Genomic DNA, 26,651 nt, shown 5'->3' on the forward strand with positions numbered 1-26,651 from the left:
CAATGTAGGAGGTACTGATATACTGTATACAATTTAGGAGAATGTGTTAGGTTTCTCTTGAAGCTTGCCAAACGATAAATGGCAGCTTAAATGGCAGCATTTGAACATTATTCACATTTAAAAAGAAGCTCTCATGCTATGTTGGACTTTTGATGTGATAACTAATCTTCTAGGCTTTTTTCCAGTAGAGATTTGCACCTAATTAATACTTTGAGCACCACTCTGAGATTGCTTATCTGGAATTTTAGTATTTTCCTAGAAGGTACAAAAACAAGTTCATGACCTGATAGTATCAATGAAGGACACCCTTCGACTGGCTAAAGCGGTTTATCTTAATAAAAGTTGCCACATTGGTATCTTGCATCAGTCTTGATTGGTTTTTCTGTTGTCTTTAAGTAATTTTTAAAAAACGGGAGGAAGAACACCCAACCCTTTACCCCTGGCTGGCTTTTAATCTTGTCAAGTACAAAGTAGGCTTAGCGTTTACATCATTCCAAATACTTCAAATTATTGAAACAACCTTCGCTTTACTCAAGCAAATTAAACAAAAATTGGTGTAGAGTGATCTGCAGCCAGTAGTGACCCTAATCGCCATAAATGGCTGGCAGGAGCATGTAACATCAGGACAAATAATACCAGGAAGTGTTTAATAAACATGTGTGATATCGTTTACAAGTAAAGCCATATTTACAAAAAAAACGTATATACAATATACCTCTATAATTTTCATTCTCAGTCCCTGTCAGTGAAGCACACATAAACAGTGGATAAAACACAGGTTATCCCATATAGAGCTGACTTCCCATCTGTCATTTTCCAGCCTACTCTCATACTATCCACAGACAATTGCAGCTGAAATGTATTGCAAACAGAAAGTCAAACCCTTCAAGTGGTGTGAAATTTTGTTTGAAGGCCAAATCAGTAAAACGCAACACAAAAATGAACGGAAAATGCATTTCACCTGCAATTAACTTTGCATGTAGGTATTTGAGACAGCTGGGGTTGTGTTAAATGTGTCACATAGAAAAATCGAGCCATGGAGACTGCATTTGCTGTGTTCAAACCAGATGTCTTTGGGAATCAGGGTTAAAGTCAGTGCATCTACTTTCTGAAGCGCTTGAACAGTGGATGAATGTTTTTTCCTAATAAGGATTTGCTGCCTCGACCCTGATATTCCATGTAGACGGTGTCATCTGCACCCGACATGGAGCTCATGGTGCCAGTTCGCCTTGAGAACTGATAAAGAAGAAGGAAGAAAGAAAAAGTAGTGTGAATATTGTAAAATACAATCGAACAATTGTAAGCCTGCAAAGACAATTAAGTATGTCAGCATTCTGAATCAAAGTTATCCAAAGTGTTCACCTGGGGTCGTCCTCCCAGCTCCCCGGCCACCACCTCTTCTTCAGCATCCAGGTCGGAGGCAGCGAGGACCTTCTGAAGAAGCTGCTGTTGCTCCTCTCTTGAGGAGAACATTAAGTCCTCCTGCTCCATACCTGCTAGCTTTGTGATCACCTGTGAAGGAAGAGAAACGTGAGAACTCACAAAAGGTATTATTATGTAAAAGAAACAAATTATAAACACCAAGGATTAAAATAGTTTTCTTATTCATAAACCTGTTCCATTTCTCCTGAATAATTTGTCACAAATGCATTAAAGCTATTTCAGGAATTTTGTCATTTGATATGATTTCTATTCATCCAAATAAAGTTTCAATAAAGAGATCTTAAATATCCCTCTATGTGAGCAGAGGCTTTTTCTTGAACCATTTTATTTTCTGGTTCATTCTTTGTTTTACCCCTCTAAATGAAACTCCTATATTAACTACCAAAATACCAACACATTTTTGTAAATATTGTTCTACTGTGAGAGCAAACTTGGCCAATGAGAAAAATGTACAATCGGGTGTTTTACAGTTTAAAATCTGTTGTTCAAAAGGGGAAACACAAACATGTTACACACACCTTAAAGCTGTAACCTTGGTCCACCAGGAACCTCTGCCTCTTGGTGGAATACGCCATCTCCTGGGTGTCCTGGGACACTAGTGAGTAGAAGTATGCATTGTACTCCTCTGCTACCATTCCTACACCAGCAGACAGGTGGAGAGAGAATATTTAGGTGATGAATGGAGGAAGACTACAAGTGAAATCAGCATGTGTCATGCAAAGGCAACCGATCCAAGTGATCCAGACAGACTGACCTTTCTTAGCCCTCAAGACTCTGCCAAGCCTCTGTGCCTCCTGTCTGCGTGATCCACCATGAGATGAGATCTGGATCAGAACATTGGCTTCGGGCAAGTCAAATGAAGTGTCTCCAACCTGAGTGGTAGAAGGAGTGCAGTATAATTTCAAGACATGTCATTGTGCCATTGTATCAATATGCAAACATGCAACTATGGTTTTATTAAAAAGGTAAGCTTCACTCTGATTTTATATCATTGGTTTTTAATATAGCGAATTTCTTAATATGTGATAGTTAACAGGATTTAAATAGGTGTGAGGTATCATTACTGGAATATTGTTTTTATCTGATTTCATTATTTGGGTCAATTAAAACACACAGTGCAGCGCCAGCACTTTAAATTCTCTAGAAGTGCTAGTGTGCCCCCTGCTGGTCACAAGTGTGGATTGTTCTACCTTTGAGATGAATATGGTGTTTATCTTGGGGTTGTGTTTGAAGTTCTGTAAAATCTGCATTCGTTCCCCCTGCGAGGTTGGGCCATAGATGTAGGGCCTTGAGAGGAAATGAGAAAGGTTAAGTTCAAACATGATGACATTTTACCCAAACAGGCTATTTTCTCACAGATGCTTCTCAGGTTGTAAATAACCTACTTGTTGAGGCGGATAGCGTACTCCTTCAAGGCAAACACGTTGTCAGCAAAGACAATGATCTTATCGTTGCGCCGCTCGTGGAATTGGATGAGAAACTGGCAAGCGCGGAACTTATTGGGGTTCATCGTATAAAACAGGATGCGCTTCTTTGTCTTGATGGCCACATACTCTCTGTAAAACTCTGGAGACATTGGGCACCACACCTAAAGCAAAACCATGGGTAAATAGGTCAGACAGTGTCATTAATGTGGACCATGCACTTTGTATTTGTTACATTACATTTCAGCTACATCTTGGAGCTTTATAATCGGAATTCTACAAGAAACTGTCTTTAGCTTTACTCTAGACGAACAGTTATCGTAGGATAATAATAATAATAAAAAAACATTATAGTATTGGTGTGTTGTTAGAACAATACAAGGATTTATAAAACCCATTTTATCAAACTACAGCATGTTTAAAACTGGACATAGGTAAACGGCTGTCACTTGGTTAGTCATTACAACACCACCTCAATGGTTTTATATTTAATGATATCTTCCCTTTTTACATATATTTTTCTAATTGACCCTAGGCTACTAGGTTTAGGCTTCACACAATCAAAACAAAACAGAAACAGATGTTTTCCAAGTTTTGAGTGAACAATATGTTTTTCATTTCATGTCATCGTATAAAACCGTGTCAAAATAATGCAAGACTCACCTCTGCACACTGGACTTTGGCAATGTAGCCATTGTTCTGTAACTCCATCCAGTTGGCCTCAAACAGTTTAGGCCCAATAAGGAAGTTCAGATCCACAATCTTGTCATCTTCCCTGACCAATGTGGCAGTGAGCCCCATTTTGCAATGTGCCTGGACAATGGTCAGAACACGGCGGAACATCCTGGCTACAGAGGAGAATAAGGTTTACATGTCAATAAATCTCACAGAGATCACTACAGCATTATCATTTTCTCTTGTTTTATTATTTATAGTTATGTATTTTTCATTGTATTCTTTAAACTACTGGCAATTTTCTCAAAATTCTCTGTATTGAAATTCAACAAACACTGGAATGGTTGACATACATGTAGAGAAAAAGAGTGGTCTCTTTTTTCCGGAGCTGTATGTGTTCTTCATGTGTCTATATCCCATTGCATCCCAACACATACCTTCAAGACATTATTCAATTAGATGCTAATATCAAGTTATCTGGAGAACTTAAAAACTGTTTCAGCTTACCAGGGATGGTGTGCACCTCATCGAGGATAATGAGGCCCCACTCCTGGCTCCGCATCCACTCCATGACTCTCTCCGCCTCCCAGGAGCGCTTGGTGGTGTGACCCAGCATAGAGTAGGTGCTGATGGCCACTGAGCAGCCGATTGGTTTGTCCTTGGCATCAGAAGTGAAGCGGCAGATCTGAGAGTCATCGATGGTGGACCACATCTTGAACTGAGCTTTCCACTGTTCAACTGACACTGAGGAGTTCCCCAACACCAGGCAGCGTTTACGCACCGTGCACGCTGCGGTCACGCCCACGAGAGATTTTCCCGCTCCTGGAAATAAAAGATTGGGCCATATATTTTACACACAGGTTTGATGTTACAAAAAAATATTAAAGTGAGTTATAGTTTTGGTTGAGGGTGTACTGTCAGATGCAGGGAATAAAAAATCTACTATGTATAAGAATATATCCCTAGTTAGCAAGCAAATATTTGAAAGATATTGTACAATGTGATTTCATACACAAGTTTTATCACTTTGCCATGTTAAAATGTTTACTGTGAGGAAAGGCTAAGGGGGTCTCCTTTCTGTTTTGTAACTCTATGTTCCCTTCTCCTTAGACTGCAGTGAACCAGCTGTCTCACCGCAGGGGAGCACGATGACCCCAGAGCGAGCTCGTCCATTCCCAAACATCTTGCGCAGACTCTTCTCCTGGTAGGGCCTCAACACAGCAGTGGGCTTCAGGTCTATGTTTATGTCAGGGTTGACTGTATCATTGCGAAAGTCGTACTCTGCTAGGAGAGGGTATTCTAGCTGAATGCAACGCTTCTGCAGCTCTTCAATCATCTCCTACACGGGATCACAGTAGAACAGTTCAGAGAAGTGCATTAAAATAGGATTACATTTAGAAAGCATTCCTTCATTTTAATAAGGCAACAAATAAATTGCATAAATGTCAGCAGTAAAAAAAATGTAAGTGTACCTGGCGAATCTCAAAAGACACAGTCTGAGTCTCTTCCTCCTCCTCTTCTTCTTTATCCATTTGCTCATAGTAGCTAAAGATGTCTTCAGGCACCTGCTGGGCAGCAGTTGGTCCATCGCTGGGTTGCTGTGAGGTCGACGGATCCCCCTTTTCCTCAATAGACTTGGAAATCTGTCAGAAATAAAAGACACAGAGGGGCATTGGTAAGTGAAAGACCAGGACAACAAATCCAGCTCCTTTAACATAAATATCTTCTCACATCTTTTAAACATGACTTGTTACTGCTTTTCAATTAGATTCAATGTTTACTTAAAATAAAGTAGTACTCTACTTTTGTGGGCAGGTAAAAAAAAAGTTGCATTGCGTACTGCTGACTTGCTGCGAATAACTTCAGTTATAAGCTCGGTGTCTGCTCCATCTGCAGTGCGGAGACGACATTCACGGATCACATTGTCCTGCAGAAGCCGCTGGATCACATCAGGGAAGGCACTCTCAACAAAATACCTGAATGTAGAGAGGCAGAACATTTTTAAGAAAAGCACAAAGAGGAGGATTAATGTAAAGAAAGAAAGAACGGTTGTTGAAATGACTTTACCTATTGTGCTTGAGAACTAGCTTGACTTTTCCGTAGCTCACAGTGCAGAGCTGAAGAGATATAAAAAGCAATAATTAAATACCCAAAGTTTGCAAACATGACGGTAAATATAATACATTTGAAAAGTGTCCTCTTCCTTGAAATCAGCAGACACTTAATTAAGACCTTAATGAACTGTACGATGCCTTCAGGTACAGACGTCTTGCTGAGTTTCTGCATGTATTCCACAATATCAGAGGTCTGCAACCCCACACTGACCGCTGCATACAGAGAATAGGCTGTCAGCTTGTACTCATGGATATGATTAGGCCTGCAGACTGGTTCTGCAATTGCCACCATGAAATCTTGTGCATACTTGTACACTGGTGAGAATGCTTCAAGAAAGATGTGTCCATCTGGAGCCTGGAGAAGAGAAGGAAGGAAGAGGGGAAAAAATTAAAAGGGAATGCAGAGGGATATCTTCTGAAATACTGTGTAAAATAAGAAAAGGGGACCAGTAAACTGATTTGAGTGAGGAAATCAACAATCCAAAACCCATCTTACCACCCAAAGGGGGCGTGAAGTGTTATCGTTCTTCAGCATCATCTGAACACGGTAATCTTTGGCTCCATATTCATCAAGTTTTGTACTGGACTCATCCACTTGTTTCCCTGCAGCAGCAGGAATGGCCTCATGAGACTCACTGCCCCCTGCCTCTTCTTCATCATCTTCCTCCTCATAGAAGCGCTTTTTGGACTTCTTGTCTGTAAGCACACAGTATGAGTTAAGAAAAAACATTTATGGAAAGTAATAGAGGTAGACAATTAACTGAAATCAATAACACATCCGTGTAAATTGTTTTGTTCTAGAATAATCAGAATCAGAATACATGTATTCATCCCACAGAGGGGACATTTACATTTGTACAGCAAAAGTAGACAGACAAAAATGGCAAAATATGAATTAAGGGGATGCATAAAATAGTAAAGATAAAAACAGAAAGGACACAAATTACAATTTACATAAATACACATTGTATTTGTTTGAGTGTAGCATGTATAAAGGAGTTTGAAAGCAGCAGGTTAGTAGAAGTTAAAAGTGTAAGTGTATACTGCACAGTTATTTACAGATACATAACAGTAGTTGAAATGTCGAACAAAGAGATAGCAGCCAGTAAAACAATTAATTATAAAGCTGCATATATACTTATGTACTGTGTCACAATAATCATACAGCTTTTGACTACATTTGCCCCCTTTTAACAGGACACAGGAAAATAAAAAGGAGGGGTTTAATGTCTTCAAATACAAAACGACACGCGAGTCGGTTTAAGTGCACTTATCCATCTTTCAGCTTGTGAGCTAACAGCTATAGTTAGCTAGGTTAAACTACAGCATTAGCAACTCACCCCGATCTCCTTTATCCTTTCTACCCATTTTTTTGTTTTCAAACAGGTGATTTCTATCAAAACATTGTAGTTGTTTTATCCTGATAAACTTTCTGATGTCTTTGCGGAAAATCCAGTGACTGTGTAGTCTGACCACGATGTATACGGGGGTTCTCTCAATAATGTAAATACAAACATCCGGTTTGAGATTTCAAAATAAAACCTTCTTTTGCGAAGCATGTGCCTGATTTGTTTCTCTCTCCGGTTATATACTTGATTGATGTAGTTAATGCCCACCAAATGTCTACATGACTTATTCAATTTAACGAACAGCAGTTTTAGGATTAGGTAGAATAGTGAATACACTTTGAAATAGCCTAATAATTTATTGTGCTTTTATTGTTGCATCACATTAACTTACTTCTTGTTATTTTTGGTAATTTGACACCGCCACAGACACTGTTTACTTCCTGTGTGAAAGGTCAAATTCGTCTTTCGAGGATCCTGTGGTTTATAAAGAAGCCTCTTTGTATGTTTAAAAAAAAAATAGAAACTGCTAAATCTACGTGACTGAGTAAGTCATTGTCGTCCTCAAATATGTCGTCTGATAAACCAATTGGACCTGCTTTGCCCCCGATGTTCAGAAACGGGGAGAACGACGAGGATTCTGATAGTGATGAAGGATGTAAGTGTATATTGGATAAGAGGCCACCCTTAATTGCGATTTGAAGTCGCTAACATTCACTCAAGGTTGCTTTTCGCATGCGTGTTTCTCTCTGTGTTAGTCTCCGGCCCAGCTCTGCCACCGGGCTATAAACGGGGAGAGCCGTCGAGCTCCTCGGAGGACAGTGACCAGGAGGTGGTGTTCAAGAGGGCCAAAACAAGTCACACAGCTGCACAAAGTTCTGCAGAAAAGTAGGTTAATGAATGGACTAGGAGTTACAGAAATGAATGCATAAACGAACAAAAACAATAGTATGTGTGATTTTAACAGGGTGGAGAACACAAAGGTACAAGAACCAGACGATGATGGTTTCTTTGGACCGGCCCTACCTCCAGGATTCAGGAAACAACAGAGTTCACCAGTAAGGTAGGCAAAATGATTTGATCATGTAGATAAATATGGATAAAACGTGAATTCTTGAATGTGTAACTTCATTTTGTTCCTCAGGCCACCTGTGCTGGGACCAGCTTTACCTCCTGGGTTTCGCAGAGCAGCATATGAAAACAATGATGACGATAATGAAGAAGAGGAGGATTTCCCAGGGCCTGCCCTACCCCCTGGCTACCAGCCTGATTCCTCCAGCAGCGAGGGAGAAGATGATGTTATTGGACCCATGCCACACAAAGGGCCTGTTGAAGACTCTGTTGCTCTGGACTTTGAGCGCAGAGCTCGAAAGATGAAAGAAAAGCTGACAGGAGATGTGAGTCCTTCCCTCAGTTTTATTTGTGTAGTCTGCAGTTACATGCTTACATGTTGAAAAATAGAAAGGCCTAGAAACACAAATCCAATATTTTAGCAAAAATATCTAGTGGGAAGGATTCCCACTCCTTCTCATTTATACCAAAAAACGTTGTTTTCCTTATCTCCTTTTTGCAATTCTTCACATGTGTATTTCTGTCTAAAAAAGGACACTCCTGAGGTGCTGGCCAGAGAAACATGGATGACAGAGCTCCCACCGGAACTGCAGCACATTGGTTTGGGAGCTCGAACCTTCAAGAAGAAGTCTGGCCCAGAGAACAAAGATCGCTCCATGTGGACAGATACACCAGAAGATAGGGAGCGCAAGATGAGGGTATCTAATAAAAATTACTTATCTTCATTTTTATTATTTGTAATTCCATCTTTTAACTTAATTTAACTTCCCTTTTTATTTCCTGGTTCTGTTTTTGATTATTAGGAACGCATTGAGGGAAAGAGGAAGGGTGAGGAAGAGAAGGTTGTTGCCACACAAATCTGCCCTAAGGATGTTAAAATGGCAGAAAAAGTGGCAAAACATAATGTAAGTGGTATTACCTCACGATTCTTTTTTCCTATTTGTCCCAATATAAAGAATAACGTGAGCTGTAATGTATACTTGTTAACATGAATCTGGAGATTAAACTGTCACTACCCTCAACCTGTTATCAGGAGACTAAACGCGCAGAGTCTCTGGTGAGTATGCATACAAAGACGATGAAGGAAAAAGCAAAGAAGAAGGTTGACGCCCCAGTGGAGAGGAGAGCATTTGATCGAGAGGAAGACCTGCAGGTTAATCGCTTTGATGAAGCGCAGAAACAGCGGCTGCTGAAAAAATCTCAGGAACTTAACACACGATTTTCACACAGCAGGGACCGAATGTTCCTTTAACAAAATGTGAGAAATATATTTGAACACACAAACCTCTGTTTACAATCTGGCCTGTGCCATTTTCATACAGGTTTTGTACAATGTCAACTGTTTGTTCTGTGTAACACAAATGGAGAAATAATTTTCACCAAACCTATTTAAAGATTTGGGAGACATGTTCATTTAAGGTATTTCATGTCACTGAATGAACACAATATTTCAAACTGATTCAATGTGTTATAAAGCATTAGCTTCCAGAGCTTGCTTTTTTCCAGGAGACAGTGTTGTGGCCTATCACTAGGAAGTAAATACTTAAATAAACTACATATTTGTCACACATATGATATATAAACAGCGTTTTGTGTTGCATATACTTTCTAGCTTTGCAATCTTTCATGTGTCCAACTGCTTTTGAGTAAAATGTTATTAAACTTCTTTTTTTTTAAATCGTTTTTGATGTCCTATTTTCATCCATGTAAAATTATTTATAGCTGAGCCATAAAGTGTAGTCAAAAATATGTGCACACAGATGTGGACCTTCAGAGTCGCCGTACTTTCTTGTTTAATTTACGCATGCGTGTGGCTGTAGCATTGATAAGGTAGCACCATTTGTTTTAAAACATGTCGGAGAAAGGAGAAGTGGATTTAACTGGTGCCAAGCAGAACACGGGCGTGTGGCTTGTAAAGGTGCGTATTTATCCTTTTTCAAACGATGGCTCATTGCGATTTTGGATTCCTTTTAGACTTCAACGCAGCTAAGGCTAACAAGAGATTTAGCTTAGCATCTAATGCTATGATCGATTGAAACACTGCTTTGTAGTTATTTCATTCAGTTACTGTAAGCTTGTTATGTTGAAATGCTCATAACTAATCTTCACAATAATATTATTTAAAGTCAAACATGTCACAATGTATTGATTTTACCAGAGTTTGGCCATGTAACCGGTGTAAACAAAAAGTAATAACAGTTGGAAAACGTGTCATTAGGCAGCTAAGGTGTAGAGAAACATCCATGGAAAATGTTTCTTTGGCACCTGTTTGTAGAGAATTCACTTGAACTTCTTTTGCACATTTAAATAAAACATTTGTCGTAATGCTGATACTGTTATAGAGATGCATTGTTTCAAAGTAAACATCGTGTCTTAGTGTCAACATTTGTAACGATGTAAGTGTTGTACCAGATGCACACAATGTACCAACACTTAGTTTGGTATACCTTCATTACAATGAAAAACGAGAGAGCTTTTGTATTTGTGGAATTAACTTAAGGGCCCATCGCCGAAGTGTGACAGCAGCCCTTATAAAATATACTGTGTTTCTTCATGCAGGTACCCAAGTACCTCTCTCAGCAATGGGCAAAAGCGACCGGCAGAGGGGATGTGGGGAAACTGCGAATCTGCAAGTATGTAACATACTTTTGTGTGTCTGAGTTTCAATCAAGTGATGTTAGTGGACAACATGTAATGTGTCTATTCTTTGTCTTACATTCTGGAAGTGGAAGCATGAAAACTGAGTGCCTAGCCTACTATTAAACGGTATAATTAGTGAAGTAAACTAGACCAGTAAAGCAGTGTTTTTTTTAATGATTATTTATAATGCATTTGAAATCGAATACACTGTTATTTTTGCAAATCAGTTAATACTTGTTTTGATTTATATGTTTGTCTTAAAGGAAAGGAAACCAAGGAAAAGCAGAGGTAAGTGATGTCTGAAAGAAGTGCAATGCGTTTTGGTGATAGACCGCTGCACAGGCAGTGCATTGTACAAAGCAAGATAGGACAAAAGGTGTACTTTCTTTGGTTGCTCTGACTTTGCTCCCCCTTTGCTCATTATTTACAATCAAGCACAGAGTTAGACAGCTTTAGACCATACGTTTTATTCATGTTTATCCAGATTTAGGGTTACTTATGTCCCAGGCAGCAGGAACACAGATGTAACAATAGTATCGGTTTGTTAGGGTGAGAATAAAATGAGACTGTGTGCTTGTTCTGTTAAACTGCTGAACCGGACACTGGAAAATGGCAGTAACATCTACAGGAGGAAACGGCTTGGAAAACTAAATGTGGATGATGAAACTACTCTTCACAGGTGTCCTTCACTTTAAATGAAGAGCTAACTGTGATCGATGGTATAGAAGATAAGACGGTGTCTGCACCTCGCGATCATCCGTTCACCATGCAGTCAGTGGGAGGCCAGACGCTGGCGGTCTTCACAGAGAATTCCTCAGGTGAGTTTCTGTTTTCCTTTTTCCAGCTGAGCTAAAGGATGCCAAGTGTTTGCTTTGAGTGCAGCTGCTGCAAGACGGTGCACTGTAAAAAGCAACATGTTTAATTTTCTGTAATTTAAATGTGTGATGGTTTATAGCCCACAGGTAAGTTTTGTGTGATCAGGTGGTGGCACACATCATGCACACCTTTCTACAGCTTGCTGTCTTGTTGCACAGTTATTCCTCTGCCTGCCGTGCTTGTGTCTGAACTCTCAACAGGTTTTTCCTAGAGTGTGAGGTTCTCCACAGTGCTACAAATAACACTCAATGAAAAACAAAAAAGCTGGTCTGTTGGAAATGTGTCTTCATCCAGTCTTATCTGTGTTTGTGTCTCTATGTATAAAGGAATTTTAGTTTCAGTGTTTGATCTTCTGTCATTTGTTTGTGGTTAGACCGTCCATTGCCAATCACCTCAGCAGATTTGGGTATTTGATCAGGCACAATGGCCCCATTTGGAATTCATTTAACATAGTATAGATCAACATTAACACAAATCATTGCTGAATTTGGAGTTGATTTAATTTGTGCATGGGTTTGTTTGGTTTGAACTGTGTGTGTGTGTGTGTGTCTGTGTCTGTGTCTGTGTGTGTGTTAGGGCTGCACAGTTGAAATTGTATATATGTTGTTTAGTACAACTTGATTTGGTACATCTGAGCAATAAGGCAGCTGCTAAAAGTTGAACAACATATGTCATCACATCAAATTCAGTTCAGTAGATTAACATAAAAGACAAAAGGAGAGAAGCAATCACTGCTGCGTTAAAAAAAGAAAGGCACATGCAATAAAATGCTTACAATGACCTCATAACTGGGGAAGTGCTTTGGTAACCAAGTCAAATTATTATGTGAAAGTATTATCTGTTTTCAAAATAAAGGTTAAGTATGTGTGCAGCTCTGTCATGTTTGGGTATGTAAAGCACAGCATATGTGCTAGCTTTTTGTGGGAGCATGCTTGCTTTGCTGATGCGCACACGTGTGAACTCATCAGAGATTAGTGCGAAAAGCTCTGTGTGATTTTGTGTGCGACTTAACCCTGGGTGTGGTTCTTGTTGTTCGATCCCCTCCTTCCTTCGTCTCCCATCCCCTGTATTATCATGTTTACCATCCTCCCTCCCTTCCTGTAGGCCAGTCAGAAGAAAGATCTGATGGCAGCAGCTCAGTTTCGGGGGCGGGGGCAGGTCCAGGTGAGTCCTCCGTTTCACCAACGAGTGACAAAGTTGCACTCTTGGGAATCAGACACACTGAGGGCCCATATACATGCTTTGGAAGACGCATGTATTGGTGCCAAGACTGTGAACACATTGTCCTCATTTAGAGGCCAGTTTTCCCCCGAAGCATCGCACAGGCCTCTTTTTTATTTTTGGACACAAATGTGAAATTCATATCATATGAAGCTTACGCACTTTATATGCTCTGTCTTTACTGGAAGATCATTGGAAAAGACTGACGTCTGTGGCAATTGAGAAGAGTGCTACTTGCTTGTGGTGCTAGTTGTGACGTTGTTTTGTCAAAGAGAAATTATATCTGAATGTTCCTAAATGTTAGTTCAGATCTACTGTATGAACTTACACAATCAGTTAGTTGGCCACAATACTGATTGAATACTTATTTGTAGCAAAGGATGGTGCCATTTTGCATAAATCTTTTCTTATTCAGTAAGTAAGCCACAGTGCGGATGACTTTTGTAGATAACTTCAAGGACTTGGAAGGCACAGCCTGACCTCAATACTGAGCCAGGAGCCTGCCCATGTGACTGGTAGTGAAAATAGCCTTGGAAAACGCTGGAAACAAAGTGATTGTATTAATTTGACTTTCTTTTATAGACAAAATGGCACTGAATTGGGAGGCTTTTTGGTTGAGTAAAGAGAAAGCCATTGACAATACAATAAAATCAATTGTGGGATGAATAATAGTTATAGCAGAGTTTATGCGTGTCCTAGGAAGTTTGTTGTAGTCCCTTTTCGACTTCATATTTTAACTTAAGGAGAGACCCATTCATTGTCTGTGTTCATCACTTTTCTCTTACACACATGGAACTGCGCACCCTTACTAACTTATTAAGTACATATGCACACAGAAATGCACATTTTTATGGAGTTTTAATGAACTGTCCTCTTTTTCAGATAAAATAGCCTTAGAGGGAGTGGTTGTGCAGAGAGCGGAGTGCAGACCTGCTGTGAGTGAAAGCTATATGAGGCTGAAGAGGTGAGTTAGTTTGTTAATTAAAAACTAAGGAATATATATCTGGATTAAATGTCATGCATTGTACTTGTCAAGTGAAGTGATCATCATGATCTTTAACAGGTTACAAATTGAAGAGTTGGCCAAGCCAGTCAGGCTGTCCCAGCAGTTGGATAAAGCGGTCACCAGCAACTACAAACCTGTGTCCAACCATACCTACAATGTAAGAAATGAGATTTTCTGTTTTATTCATCTACTTAATTTGTTTTGGCAAGTTCCATAAAATGTGAAGCCTTCAATTTATTGGTGCTACATGAAATATCCAGTACAACTTTAAAAGCACATTCTGCAAAGCATATTGTTCGATACGGACCCTAGGGATGATCTGCCTAAGTCAAACATTTTATTTCCTTAAGTAATTAAATGTTTCCCGTAATAATAGTCATGACAAGTAAATGTATTGGTATGGTCTCTGACCTCTGTCTGTTCAACCTTTCGCTGCAGCTTGAGTATGATCGGAAAAAGAAGGAGGAAGGCAAGAGGGCAAGAGTGGACAAACAGCAGGTGTTGGACATGCTGTTTTCTGCTTTTGAAAAGCACCAGTACTACAACATCAAAGACCTAGTGGATATCACCAAACAGCCTGTGGTAAGACTGGAGGGGAACATGGGGGCTTCATTTTTAACACAGTGTGAAAGATTTTCAATGTTTTTAATTATGAAATAATACCTGGTTCAATAGATTTGTTAGTCTATGGGTTGTTTTATCAGCCATAAAATCAATAGTACTCTTAATATGCTAGTTTTGCTGTTTTACTTCAGTCCACCAGTTGGATAATAGTGATACTGTTGTTTGAAAGAGTTTCTTACTGTTTTTAAATAGCTGATTATTGACATGTTGTCTTTAAAAAAAAGAAGCTTTATTCACATTGAATGAGAGCATTGTATTACTCTTTTCTCATACTTTGTCTGTTTCTTCTCTCAGATCTACTTGAAGGAAATCTTGCGTGACATTGGCATTTACAATGTGAAAGGAACACACAAGAATACCTGGGAGCTCAAACCAGAATACCGACATTACCAAGGCGATGAAAAGACTGACGAATAGTTTCTCACCCTCCCAAGGCCATTTCACCATGTTTTTATTTCCCAGGCGAGGCCGTGGCTGGACCTTGGTGTTCTCTCCTGATTTTTCTCTAATCAAGTCTCCGAACACACGGGATGCTGTGATCATGAAAAGATGTTTTACAGGAAGACGTCTTGTAACTTGTTATTATGTAGGAGACTAGAGCGGGCATTTGGATCTGATCCTGATGTAGTTTGTCACAGCTCCAGCACATCCTTGCGGTAATGGCCTCGGATATTTTATGAAGCATGAAATACATTTATTAACTCTGGTTAAAAAGTTTGCAGTAATATTACAAAACCATTTAGAGGTAAGGTTTATAAAAAATATGTGACATTGATTACTTTTCTAGACATCTAAGTTAAATATTTTAAAACATTGTTCTACATTTGTGCTTGAGGTCTTAGCCTGTCTTGACTGTAATTTTAAAGTTTTACACTTGACAAATACAATAAACGTGTTTTAATAGAAAATCTTTTTTGTATTAAGAGCGTCAAGCATACCACTGTGCCCAAGAACGGCAGAACAACAGCTCTAAGTAAATTAAAGCAGTGGTGGCGGGGTCCATAGGGTCTTAGCTTGGGAACTGGAACGTCACTGGTTCAAGTCCCCGAAAGAGCAAGTGTTACCAGGTGTCCCTGAGCAAGGCACCATTCCTAACACAGCTCCCCGGGTGCCGGCATAATAGCATCCCACTGCTCCCAACACTAGGCTGGGTCAAATGGAGAATGTAAAGGTCCCCCCCGTGGGACAATTAATTTGTCTTCTGAACCACCATAAAAAAACATTAGCTGAATAGTCTTGAGGAAACCAATGTGATTCTTACTGCTACTTATACACGTTTACATTTTATCTGCTTTTTATAGATCATAAACAAGTCAACATTTTACCACATTAAGATGTGTACAGTATTCAAAGATGAGTTATGATGGCATCAAGTGGATGTGGGGCAAATCCTGGGCTGCCCCTGTGAAAAACTACACTGCATGCTCAGTATTTTTTTCAGTGTGCGGCAAAAAAATTATTGCAAATTGGGCATAGCGCTCGCTGCCCTCTACCCGTCATCTCATAAATCAGAGTCGATTGTGTGTGCCGCGAAAAGTGTAGTTATGAAGAGGAGACGAGAGAGCTTAGATTACGTCACCAGCGGTAAATACAAACAAAATGAAAGAAATTAACCATCTACTGGAGCTTTGGTGAGCAAAAGTATGTTTTGCCTTTAGAGTCTAAAGTTTAGACGATTGATATTGTAACCAGTGACGTGTTGGTGTTTTCATGCTGAAGCATTATGGTTGTTGAGTTTCGCTTTGATAGCGCTCTTTACTTGTGTAATAAAGGTACATTACATTGTCACATCACCACGCTGTGTAAGTAAATGTGTGGTGCTCTGTTCGTTCACTGCTTCGGAGATTATGTTTGTTGCTCCCATTCTCCCTCAGAGACGCTTTGCATGTGGAGGTCAGCGGTTGCTTCAGAACCATGGATAACTATACAGCTGTTTGATGACATTTTAAGAAAACCACAAGAAGCCTATATATAAATATAAGTTGTTCGTGCCCCACCAGTTTTATGCATATAAAAGACCCCACTGAGTGTAATCAAAGGACTGAGGAGCCAAAAAGCTTGCTTTCATAGCTGAATCATTTCCTGAGAGTTCTTTTTGAACTTTCAGACCAATATTGAATTATTTTTAATGAAAAAAAGTTGTCAAGCAACAAATTAAACATAATAGAAAAATGTTTCAGGAGATTTAGTCAAAGAGTTTTATTTTCAGGATTCCCTGTACAGCTGATGCATACTGCCTGTATAAACCATGTGCATGTCAAATGTTGCCAGTGATCAGAGACAGCAAACTAAACATGACAAAAGCACATTTGTTTTGCGTCAGGACGATGAGCCAGCTCCCTCGCAGTGTCGCTTATTACCTGAAAGAGAAAGAAACATTAAGAAAAATAAGAAATGCACTCCCAGCAAACAAACGTCAAGTCTTCTTGCAACAAGTGATTGTGCCTCCAGATGCCAACACAGCAAATTCGTGGCATAATGCCTGCTAAATACAAATTGTATTAGCCATGCAAACTTTACACCCATAAACTACAAATGAATACGTGTCGAGACCTTTTCCAGAGACAGGAGTGGGACATTTATGGACTAAGCAGGTCATCAAATAGTCGTTAATTCAGGGAGGAGTAGTAGTGTTAAAAAAATTCACTCAATCGGTTCGGATTCATTTGTCACACCGAAAACATTTACTAGTGAATCTGACTTTCCTCAAAAAGCTCAAATGTATTCCTCAGTTTATTCTGTGCTGCTATTTTATTTAGCAGTCAAAAAGCACAAGGATAGTTCAATTTAGCATCTCTATGCAAACCTTGAAGCCAAAGAAGCATGCTTCAGGTCTATCAGTGGATGCAAATACAAGTCTACCTTTAACTGCAAGACAATGTTACAATAGCTCACCTCCAAAGACTGCAGTGTACATCACAGCTGTGACATCTTCTCTCAGGTTTCATATCCCAACGCTTAAACCAGGAGACTGTCAAAGGGAACAAAAAACAAACAAAAACACATTAACTTTAAACTATAAGTAATTGGCATAGGAACCAATAGATTAAACTATCAGCATTTGATTTATCCTCCCCGATTCAATCCGAGACGCCATGGAAGGAGGCGGGCAGAAAGCGCAGGGACATTTAATTTTGCATCAAAATTATTAAAACCCAGGGTATCCCACAACAGAGAGCCCAGGCTGTCAAAGATGCGGCTTGTGACGAAGCTTAAAGTCTCATCACTAAAACAGTTAGGCTAAGCCTTAGCATGAGTCTCCACATAGTAAACACATCTTTACATACATGTTATTCAGATGGTAGCTGTCCTATTGTTGGAGCTCCTTTGTCAGGATGCATTATCTCCTGTGGTTACACTGCCTCGCAGCACGTGGCGTTTCAGCACCAGTCATCTCTGGAAATTCTGCAGCAGCCAACACAGCCATCACCCTGCATCCGGCTCACACAGGGATTCACCAAGAGACAAATGATCTGCAAGTAAAAGCATGGAACAGGGGTTATTTGACAGTAGTGCCTTTAAAAAAAACTTGGGGTTAACGGTTTCTGAAAACTTAAAGACACTGTAGATCTCATTTTAAGTGCTAAACAATATCACAACTTGGTGCTTCACAGCGCATCTTGTCATTTATGCATATACCTTGAGACTCTCTGCAACATACCGAAACATATTTTAGGTGATTAGCATCAGCTACTGGTTAATTTCCATTTTGTATAAGATTTATCCTCCCCGATTCAATCCGAGACGCCATGGAAAGAGGCGAGCAGAAAGCGCAGGGACATTTAATTTTGCATCTGGAATATTAAAACCCAGGGTATCTCACAATAGAGACCCCAGGCTGTCAAAGATGCGTCTTGAGGCTTAACGTGTCTTTATTCTGGTCACATTAGTATTTATATAGCATTTAGGCAACAGTTCAATCTGTTCAGTGACAAGAGAATAGCAAACAAATGTACAATAAACAAGCAAAAAAAAAGCTCTCTAGGGATTATAAAAAACACGTTAAATCAAGGGATAGTAGTCTCTGTACAATATATTGCTTCCACAATGTCCCTTCAATAGTGTTGTTATTTGTCAGATTACAGATTTAAATTTTCACTGTCAATTTGTATATTTCTTACTTTCAGTTCATTTCCATTTTGAGATGTTTATATTTTATAATAGTTTATTTTCTACTCTTTTAATTATGTGCAATGCCTTGTCATATATGCGAATTTGTGATATATATATTCTTATTTCGGGGAGATTAGGACATTTCAAATTAGTATTAACTACACAATTGAAGTTAACATTAAAATTAGCAAGAATGAATGAGCGCATGGTAGTAACGAGGCATTTCCGGTGCTGCTTAACTGTTTGAGGGGATAAATGCAGTCCCCATGCCCCAAAAAACATTTACAATATTCAGTTAGCGTCCTGTAGGTTCACCATTTGTACAGAATTAATTTAGTTGGACTACCATTGCAACGCTGGTATCTTTGTTACATTGTACAAAACGGATTGAGATCAGGAGATACAAAATGGCACCAGCTAATTTACACGTGTCCGCAGATTGAGATTTTACTTCTATAACGCTCAGTTAATTTTAAAGCGTTTTTCTCTTAAAGGTGCAAAACATAACATACTTACAGCAGACCATGTTGGTACAGATGATCGAATCGCTTGCGTTGTTTTGCATTATATATATATTGGAGAGGACGTCTTTCGCTCTGCTCTCCTGGTGAGTGAGTCGCTGAAAAGACCGAGAAAACCGCAGCTCCCAGATTAAATAGGTTACCGGTGTGTATGTATGAGTGTCGCCCCCTGGAGGATGGAGACGAAAGTTTAACTCGCATTGTTTTTTTTACAGTAAGGGTAAATGTTCAGTTAAATGACGTTTCTAAAGAGCTATCCCTCTTGTAAAAGTGTTTTGTTGGTGGACTCATTTTGATATAAAGCTTTGAAGCAAATACCGTTATGATCTGTAGTGTATTTGTTGTAACATGGCTGTTTTAAGAACATTATACAAAAGAAAAAGCTTTTTAACTTGGACAATTAATAATTGTTTTCCTTTTTAAAGAAACGAAGTACAGCTCCGTCTCAACTCTTTTTATACGTCATTTTTACACCATTTTTGAGGGTCTTATTTTGTTATTATTATTATTATTATTATTATTATTATTATTATTGTTGATGTTGTGGTGTTTTCAGCAACAAAGTGATACATAAATAATACACGAATGAAGATAACATGAAAAATACACACGTTAGTCAGCCCAAGAGAATGAAACGGATTAAATTAAACCATTCAATCATTGCCGATACGTCAGATGTGAAACATAAATGCACGTGCACGAAGCGCGTTCTCGACTCTTCCTCCAACACTGTGAGTTGATGATGCAGCACTGCTTAATTGGACTCCGCGAGTTTAACTGGTCTTCCATCAGTCTCCTGTGGATTTATGTGAAGACTTGCAGGCTTTAAAGAAGACTTAGGAAAAGGTAAATTAAGGCTTTATTTTCATCTCATCAGTTTTTATGTTTGACCACCCCTATCTGTACTTGTGATTAACTCAAAAGAAATTGCTCATTGTTAAACACTAAATGGTAAGATCATCTCATAAACCAACAACTAAATCTGTTTCTTCTTCGGCTCTTGATTTAAGAGCTAACATTGAGGGTAATGTTGCCTGAAATAATGTGTTCCAAATTCAAATGTACATTTTGTTTAATCTACCACAGGCTTTAGACAGTGAAGCAGCAGTACAGCTATGTTCAGGGCAGTGTTTGGAAACAAGAGAGAGGGAGGAGGAAAACGAGGAGAGAAAAAGAACCAGAGACATCCAGGTAAGAGCTGAAACCACTCTGTGTAACAATACTGTTGCATGCCAGAACAAATATAAGACAACATTGTGCATTTGGGCTCCATCTTATGTTGTACTCACAACGTCTTGCATTATTTGATGGAAATATTCAGGTTCTCTTCTCTTGGGTGGTTTAAGTAGAGCCATTTCAATTAGCCTAATTCATCAGCGTGTGCTGTCCTTAACACAGTGTCCCACTGCTTGCATTTAAAGTGTGTCAGAAGAAGTGGGGGGGTAGGCAAACATCCTGACCTACTAAAAACATACTGAATTTTACAACAATTTGTGAGTGGTTTTCAAATGACGGAGACAAATCTACGTACTTGTTATAAATGTGTTGTAGATGCTATAACTAACTGAATCTTTATTAGCATTCTCAGTAAAATGTGAAATGAACTGAGTTTTGCTGAACAACATTAAGCTGTTTAACAGGAGCTAAGATGTTTTCACAGGAAGATCTGTCAACCAGCTGCAGTTCAGAGGAGATATCAGACTACGCAGTGGAGATAGATGAACATAAGTAGAGCTCAGTATTAGAGTAACCATGTTGCCCATAAATATTTGATAATGTGCTGCTCTGGGTACCAAGAACTGAGAGGAAGATAGAGAACTGTGTCAGTCTCATTAAAAATGGTATAGTATGTTTACAGTGCATTGGAATGGCTCTGGTCATTTGCCCAGAGATATCACTTCTCCAGTATCATTAAAGGTTTCATGGCTCTGATCCTTCTTCACAGTTAGGAATTATGCAAGAGCATATCATGTGGAATTTTAATATTAAGTAGTTGACATCCCGAGTTCTTGTTTTTCTCATTGTAATAACAGCAACAACAGACTTAAGAAAGATCGTTTTTCCACAGTGAACTGCTGTTATCTGGTATAACCAATATAAGTGTATTTAAGGCCTCTGTAAACACCTGGCTTTTTCTATCATGCGTAATGTTTATTTGAAGACACAGGATGAGGCTCCAGGATGGACAAAGTATGAAAATTATTTAAATATTGTAATAATAAGCGCAGACTCTTTATTAGGTTTGGTTTAGTTTGGTTGCTTTAAATAGATGTTCTGACATAAAAATCTTTCCATTATATCAATCAGCAATATGCCCCTGAGACAAGACATGTTTGCTCTTTTGCTGCTTTATACGATGCATATTTTAATCTTGTTTCTCTGCAATATGTTCAATCTGTTGTACAGCCACTGCAACATATGTCCCTCTCTATATTTTCTCTACACACTCCTATCTTCTCCATATAGGCAGTGAGGTGTACACTCACAGCACTTTGCAGAAGGGTAGTCGTGGGCGTGCAACACACGACAAGGATCATGACAGGGACCCAGTAAAACTGAGGAGACTGACCAAGGGTGCGTCCATTTCCTTACCGTCCTCCCCTCTCCTCCCTCGCCAGGCCGACATAGTTCCCTCCCAGTCGTGCAACAAGTTCCCTGGTGAGTTAAATTGAAATAGTTACAATAACAAAGAGTGGCACGTTATCTGCACGTTTCAATGGAAAAGTACAAAATCTCATGCGTGGGAAGAGTTCTGCTGGAAGAATATAGTCAGTTTTTTTATTATTCCCCATATGAAGGCACATTATGATAACGGTAATACTCAATGTTGGAGAAATTGTGGATGTCAGACTGCGAATCACTATCATGTTTTTTGGGAATTTCAAAACATATAGAGTTATTGGAAAGAAATACATGAAGCAATACAGACTATCCTTAACACAAAAATAACGTTTGATTTTAAAACTATACATCTGGGTTCTCTTTCCCCAGAAGTAAAAGGTATAGATAAATACTTATTGGGTATATTGCTGGCAGTGGGGAAGAAGGCGCTGACCAAAAGGTGGATGACGCAGGTTGTGCCTACCATAAATAATTGGATAGATGTAACAATGACGATTTACACGATGGAAAAGATCACTTCCTACAACATTGTGAAAAATGGACACAATATGTTAAACCTCTTAGACCTGATTTGGTAAAGATAATGACTTGAAGGAACACCTATAGACGTTACATTCCCTTTTGATTTTATAAATGTCTGAATACTTTATAGCAATGTATTTTCTCTAGCATATTAAGCCAAACTGCTACGAGCATTTCAGTTTCTTTTTTTATTTTTACTTGTCCCCCTCTGATGTATATAGTTGTTTTGTGTTTGCTGTCATGCATAACTCTTGAAAGGGGAGAGAAACAAACCTTGGACTAATTTGAACTGCAATGACTTTGACAGTCTATATTGCTGGCACAAGACACTTTTATTTTATTTCCTTTTTTTCTAACTCCTGTTTTTGAAAAATGTGCCGTTTTCCCCTGTTGCATGTTTAGTTTGTCATGATTTGTATACCCATTTGTGCCACCTATGGATGTCATGACAATGTCTCTTTTGAAACAATACAAAAAGAAAATATAAAAAAAAGAGAAATAGTTACAATAATACACATGAAGCACAGTGTCAATATGAGAAACTGGGAACAGCAACAAGCCGTGCATCAGGGAATAGCTGCAAAGATAGCAGAATGCTTTCATGGGTTTGCCTTGATTAGCAGAGAGCTTCTGTGCATTCAGCTGTTCCATACATGTGACAGCAAATGCAACAGCATATCATCTCTGCCCCCAGGGCCTGGACTCATGTGACAGATTGTCAGAGTAAATGATTGATCAAGATAACTTAAGGCAAGCAACCCCAATTAGGTAGGTTGATTTTGAGAGATTATATTAATTTGGCTCTACACTGAATATAACGCTTTTGACAAAATAAATTAAACCAAAAATCAAATTACTAAGATTTGTATTGTTAAAGATTTTTTTTAACATGTTTTTACACCCACTGTATTTCTTAAAGACAATTTAAAGAGTGGCAGGTTTATCAAAAAAACTTCCGTCAGTTAAGGTTAAACATGTTTTCCTGTTTACGTGGACGAGAATCTTTCTTGTTTGATCATTTTGTGTGTTCTACATGTAATAAAAAGGGACACATAAACAGTATAATCAGGATTAATATCTGTTCATTACGACAAACAACACATTTTCTTTTGTTCATTGGTGCACAACATAAACATAGCAGGATTAAAAAAATGAAACCAGGTATAAATACTCAAAAACTGAAAAAAAAAACGAAAAAAAAAAAACATAACAAAAAGACACGGCAAAAAATATATAGCTACAATACATCTGAATTGAAATAAATGATTTGTGTGGTTTTGGAAGTGTTTTTTTGCACAGAAATGGGGAATGGCTAATAGAATGAATTATTAAGTAGGCCTATATGCAGTGTAAAAAATATAGTCCAAAAGATGTGCGTTAAAGTAACACATACAGATAGAATTGAAGATTAAGCATATTCTACGAGGTATATTCTGCCTCATAAACATTGAATGAATGAATTAAAATAACACATTTTAAATGGACAAATTCCTCTTGTGTTTTTTATGATAAAGACAAAACTGTTGAAATTCCGAAGATGTCACCCACAGTTTAAACAAGCAGTAACTAATAGAGTATGTGTAACGTGATAGAAATATAATCCCTAATATTATTCTATTTTACAATTATTACCCTAAAAACTTCTGTGAGATTTTAAATAATTGAAGCCTCCATTTGAAATTGTTGAATGAAAGAAAAGATTCCATGTATGCGTTGTGTGCCTGACGTTCAAAGAGGCACAAGGTGGCAGTGTCCTGCAGCGAGTACAGCCCCTCAGAAGAAGGTGCTGTCAAATTTTCATTGCATGCAGCACTGCCTTGTTTTTCCTAGTACACTGATCGAACATGACGAGGAAAATGATACACTCTCATGGCCATTGAGTGTTCTTTGGTCATGCAAATCAAATCTTAAACTGTCTATTGAACTGAGTGTTCCATAGTCCACATGTGGTTCAAACACTAAATAACCTTTCGTATAAATGTCAGTACATTTCAGTGTTCGCAATCATCTCATCTTTTTGAATTATTTCCAGTCCTGATGAATCTGCCTTTTAAGAACCCTCAGATGTTGTTGCATAAATTGAGACACACCCACACACGTCAATATGAGTGCACCACTGTCCCTGCCATCACATAAACATACAAACACACACACACTCACGCACAAACAGACATTAGCAGTGCTAATATATTATAGATAAACGCCCACGTTACAGTGAATATTGTAATGTTTGCATGCATGGCTCGCACTTTGTACATACTGCTTTAAACTCCTGGGACACAATTCAAATTCTGCACCACAGATCTCATCTGGGGAGGCTTAATCTCTCTCTCTCTCTCTCTCTCTCTCTCTCTCTCTCTCTCTCTCTCTCTCTCTCTCTCTCTCTCCCTCTCTTGCTCTCGCTCTCTCTCTCACTTTCTTTCATATCCCTCCTTATCTCCACCCTCTATCCCTCCCTCTCTCCCACCGTGCTCTCCCTCCCTCTCCCCTTTCCTCTTCGCTGTGGCCGAAGGACGGGTAAGGCAGCGGGAGTATGTGGATGGCTCTTACAACACGAGAGATCCTCTTGTCTATGCCTCGTGCCGTGGCAGGACAGACCAGAGAGGTGAGCACGCAGCGTGTGGGAGTGTGTGTAGCATCATGTCGGGGTTTTTCCAGGTATTGATTGGGGAAGCTGAATGAGGATGAATGGGGTATAGGTGAGTAATTGTTAAGATGCAATAGAAGTTTGAGGTTGTGTTTTAATTACACATTACAGGCTATGCATTAAGTTTGTCCTTCAAGATGTAATCCTCAGTGTTTTTAATTGAAAGTGGATTTGTTTCATCACAGTTTTATCTTGACTTTGCATGTGGCTTGCACAATTATCAAAGCAATAGGGGCATAAATACACACATCATAACCAGCTTTCTTTCTGTTATTGACCAGAGGGTTACCTTTAGGCTGAACACATTTTATGAGGCATCTTCTATCCCGGTTGCCAGGCACCTCTCAGCTTCCCGTTTCCAATGGCAACTGCTGGGTGGTTTGATGAATAGTACTGGACATTCAGTGTGTCCTCATGTTACTCCAGATTGGGTCTCGGTGCTCTGCTGACTAAATGCAAAGTTTTCTCTCCTCCCCCTCTCTGAAATACACATCCAAGTGTTCAGCAGCTTTTCAAGCTGTGAAGTGAAAAGAGTATTGACAAAGGCAAGAACTGGGGTGCTCCATGAAACACAATTTACCAAGTTTACCTCTAAAATTCACCTTGATCCTCCCAATGTTTAAACACCATTGGGTTCAATGTAAGAGTGATCTGATGCTGTATACTTTTTAAACACAGAGAGTTACCAAGCAGACAGAATGAGGAAGAATCAGTGGAGGGAGTGCGAAATGAATGTGATGTCTAAACGCATAGATGTTTGTGAGGAGGAGTGAGCTGTTCCTGTAATCTGTGATGTCCTGTCATCCTGTGTATATGCCTACTCAATATGCATGTTATTCAGCTGATAACGGTACATAGGTGATGTTTGAGAATGAAGGACTGTGTTGCTCAGCTGTTTAAACCACAGAGATGTGAAATCTGTTCAAGCCTTACTCTGCAGAGGTGACAGGGACCATGAGTAGCCGGGGTTGGGGGTCAAATAGCACGAGGGAGCCTTAAACAGTGATAAATGAATGCAGCACATGGTCTGTGTCAGCCAATCTCTCCTGGAGCATCTGAGGAGGAAGAGCCAAGGCACTCCTTTCTGCTCTGGAGTGTCGACACCAAGCTCATTGAAATTCACAACCCGTCTCTTAACCGAGAGCACCTGGCAGGCGTGTGCACAGGCAACCTCACAACCTCGTGCTGCTGCCTGAACCAGGGGGACTAGAAAGTCACTGTCTGTGCATTCACAATCAGGGCAGCTGGGACTGTGCTGACCTGTGGATGCATACAATTCTCAGTGGCGATGCTGCTGGGAGGGAACCTCACCAGTGGGCTGAGCTGAAACGAGAGCGTCAGTTAGATGACGATTGCCTCTGGCATACCATGTTTCCATTTGCTTGTTAACCTGTGTGTCCTGAATGTGTATGTTTTCCAGACCTCCACGTGGAGCCCCAGCTGGGCTCCTCCCTTTCTACCCAGGAACTGATGACCAGACTATGCTTCTTATTGGGAGAAGCAACGCCTGGCACTGCTAGCTCTCCTATGGAGGACAGGAGGGAAAAGAAGGTATCAAATCAAATCGATTCACTGGCCCCTTTGCTCTCTTGTCAAAAAAAAGAGGCAAAGGATGGTCTTCTTTTTTTTTTATCTTCTCTGAACATTACTTATTTAAGATAAGTTGTTTGTTATTTATAATTTAGTTGAGTGCAAGAAAACATGGGGATGAATATTGTTTGTGATTTGACCACTCAAATCTCCTTTTGAAACATAGATATACCAAAATATGTAATATTATTTGTGT

General features: G+C 39.3%; 4 protein-coding genes, 1 long non-coding RNA gene and 3 other non-coding genes across 11 annotated transcripts in view; 3 read left to right on the top strand and 5 right to left on the bottom strand.

The window, feature by feature from the left end:
- Positions 1-633: 633 nt before the first annotated feature.
- On the bottom strand, positions 634-7,179 carry ercc3 (excision repair cross-complementation group 3). Its single transcript, XM_063882407.1, has 15 exons — positions 6,997-7,179; positions 6,153-6,352; positions 5,775-6,011; positions 5,610-5,659; positions 5,383-5,518; positions 5,015-5,185; positions 4,677-4,881; positions 4,050-4,364; positions 3,531-3,715; positions 2,829-3,031; positions 2,634-2,730; positions 2,198-2,315; positions 1,962-2,080; positions 1,363-1,512; positions 634-1,236 (listed from the first exon to the last, which is right to left on the bottom strand). Exons 1-15 carry the CDS (start codon positions 7,022-7,024, stop codon positions 1,102-1,104), a joined length of 2,349 nt encoding a protein of 782 aa, XP_063738477.1. The 5' UTR covers positions 7,025-7,179; the 3' UTR covers positions 634-1,101.
- Positions 7,180-7,409: 230 nt separating this feature from the next.
- On the top strand, positions 7,410-9,751 carry gpalpp1 (GPALPP motifs containing 1). 2 transcript variants are annotated; one of them, XM_063881404.1, is made up of 7 exons: positions 7,410-7,660; positions 7,761-7,890; positions 7,970-8,065; positions 8,147-8,399; positions 8,607-8,771; positions 8,877-8,978; positions 9,107-9,751. In XM_063881404.1, exons 1-7 carry the CDS (start codon positions 7,573-7,575, stop codon positions 9,323-9,325), a joined length of 1,053 nt encoding a protein of 350 aa, XP_063737474.1. In that variant the 5' UTR covers positions 7,410-7,572; the 3' UTR covers positions 9,326-9,751. The 2 variants fall into 2 exon arrangements, with proteins under 2 accessions (XP_063737474.1, XP_063737473.1); XM_063881403.1 differs by having other exon boundaries at positions 7,761-7,888; positions 7,965-8,065.
- An 83-nt stretch (positions 9,752-9,834) lies between these two features.
- Positions 9,835-16,203, top strand: gtf2f2a (general transcription factor IIF, polypeptide 2a). 3 transcript variants are annotated; one of them, XM_063881405.1, is made up of 10 exons: positions 9,835-9,991; positions 10,633-10,706; positions 10,977-11,001; positions 11,393-11,531; positions 11,963-11,995; positions 12,694-12,753; positions 13,693-13,774; positions 13,874-13,973; positions 14,255-14,398; positions 14,735-16,203. In XM_063881405.1, exons 1-10 carry the CDS (start codon positions 9,926-9,928, stop codon positions 14,855-14,857), a joined length of 846 nt encoding a protein of 281 aa, XP_063737475.1. In that variant the 5' UTR covers positions 9,835-9,925; the 3' UTR covers positions 14,858-16,203. The 3 variants fall into 3 exon arrangements, with proteins under 3 accessions (XP_063737475.1, XP_063737476.1, XP_063737477.1); XM_063881406.1 differs by lacking the exon at positions 11,963-11,995; XM_063881407.1 differs by lacking the exons at positions 11,963-11,995; positions 12,694-12,753.
- Positions 16,204-16,624: 421 nt separating this feature from the next.
- LOC134863124 (uncharacterized) lies at positions 16,625-19,191 on the bottom strand. The gene is made up of 4 exons (XR_010165617.1): positions 19,070-19,191; positions 17,728-17,913; positions 17,336-17,411; positions 16,625-16,800 (listed from the first exon to the last, which is right to left on the bottom strand). It is a non-coding gene; the product is annotated as an uncharacterized LOC134863124 (long non-coding RNA).
- LOC134863945 (small nucleolar RNA SNORA31) lies at positions 17,158-17,290 on the bottom strand. Its single transcript, XR_010165760.1, has one exon. It is a non-coding gene; the product is annotated as a small nucleolar RNA SNORA31 (small nucleolar RNA).
- On the bottom strand, positions 17,505-17,639 carry LOC134863947 (small nucleolar RNA SNORA31). The gene has a single exon (XR_010165762.1). It is a non-coding gene; the product is annotated as a small nucleolar RNA SNORA31 (small nucleolar RNA).
- Positions 18,159-18,293, bottom strand: LOC134863946 (small nucleolar RNA SNORA31). The gene has a single exon (XR_010165761.1). It is a non-coding gene; the product is annotated as a small nucleolar RNA SNORA31 (small nucleolar RNA).
- A 618-nt stretch (positions 19,192-19,809) lies between the features above and the next one.
- LOC134863325 (protein TANC1-like) overlaps positions 19,810-26,651 on the top strand; it is a 33,730-nt gene continuing 26,888 nt past the window's right edge. Inside the window, exons 1-5 of the mRNA XM_063881787.1 lie at positions 19,810-19,920; positions 20,161-20,265; positions 21,541-21,732; positions 24,731-24,823; positions 26,286-26,416. Of these exons, the coding sequence (XP_063737857.1) occupies positions 20,190-20,265; positions 21,541-21,732; positions 24,731-24,823; positions 26,286-26,416 (492 nt within the window). The 5' untranslated portion in view covers positions 19,810-19,920; positions 20,161-20,189. The remainder of the gene's footprint in view (positions 19,921-20,160; positions 20,266-21,540; positions 21,733-24,730; positions 24,824-26,285; positions 26,417-26,651) is intronic.

The sequence above is a fragment of the Eleginops maclovinus genome, chromosome 4 (genome assembly GCF_036324505.1).
Source record: "Eleginops maclovinus isolate JMC-PN-2008 ecotype Puerto Natales chromosome 4, JC_Emac_rtc_rv5, whole genome shotgun sequence".
Lineage (NCBI taxonomy): Eukaryota > Metazoa > Chordata > Actinopteri > Perciformes > Eleginopidae > Eleginops > Eleginops maclovinus.

Bases quoted from the DNA above. Each gene is read 5' to 3' on its own strand.
- ercc3 (XM_063882407.1), bottom strand. From the start codon at position 7,024: ATGGGTAGAAAGGATAAAGGAGATCGGG. The intron at 5,186-5,382 runs GTACGCAATGCA...TATTTCTGACAG, and splicing joins TTATTCGCAGCAAGTCAGCA to ATTTCCAAGTCTATTGAGGA. The intron at 2,081-2,197 runs GTCAGTCTGTCT...CTGCTGGTGTAG, and splicing joins AGTCTTGAGGGCTAAGAAAG to GAATGGTAGCAGAGGAGTAC.
- gpalpp1 (XM_063881403.1), top strand. From the start codon at position 7,573: ATGTCGTCTGATAAACCAATTGGACCTGCTTTGCCCCCGATGTTCAGA. The intron at 8,772-8,876 runs GTATCTAATAAA...TTTGATTATTAG, and splicing joins ATAGGGAGCGCAAGATGAGG to GAACGCATTGAGGGAAAGAG. The intron at 8,979-9,106 runs GTAAGTGGTATT...ACCTGTTATCAG, and splicing joins AAAAAGTGGCAAAACATAAT to GAGACTAAACGCGCAGAGTC.
- gtf2f2a (XM_063881405.1), top strand. From the start codon at position 9,926: ATGTCGGAGAAAGGAGAAGTGGATTTAACTGGTGCCAAGCAGAACACG. The intron at 10,707-10,976 runs GTATGTAACATA...TTTGTCTTAAAG, and splicing joins GGGAAACTGCGAATCTGCAA to GAAAGGAAACCAAGGAAAAG. The intron at 12,754-13,692 runs GTGAGTCCTCCG...CCTCTTTTTCAG, and splicing joins GGGGGCGGGGGCAGGTCCAG to ATAAAATAGCCTTAGAGGGA.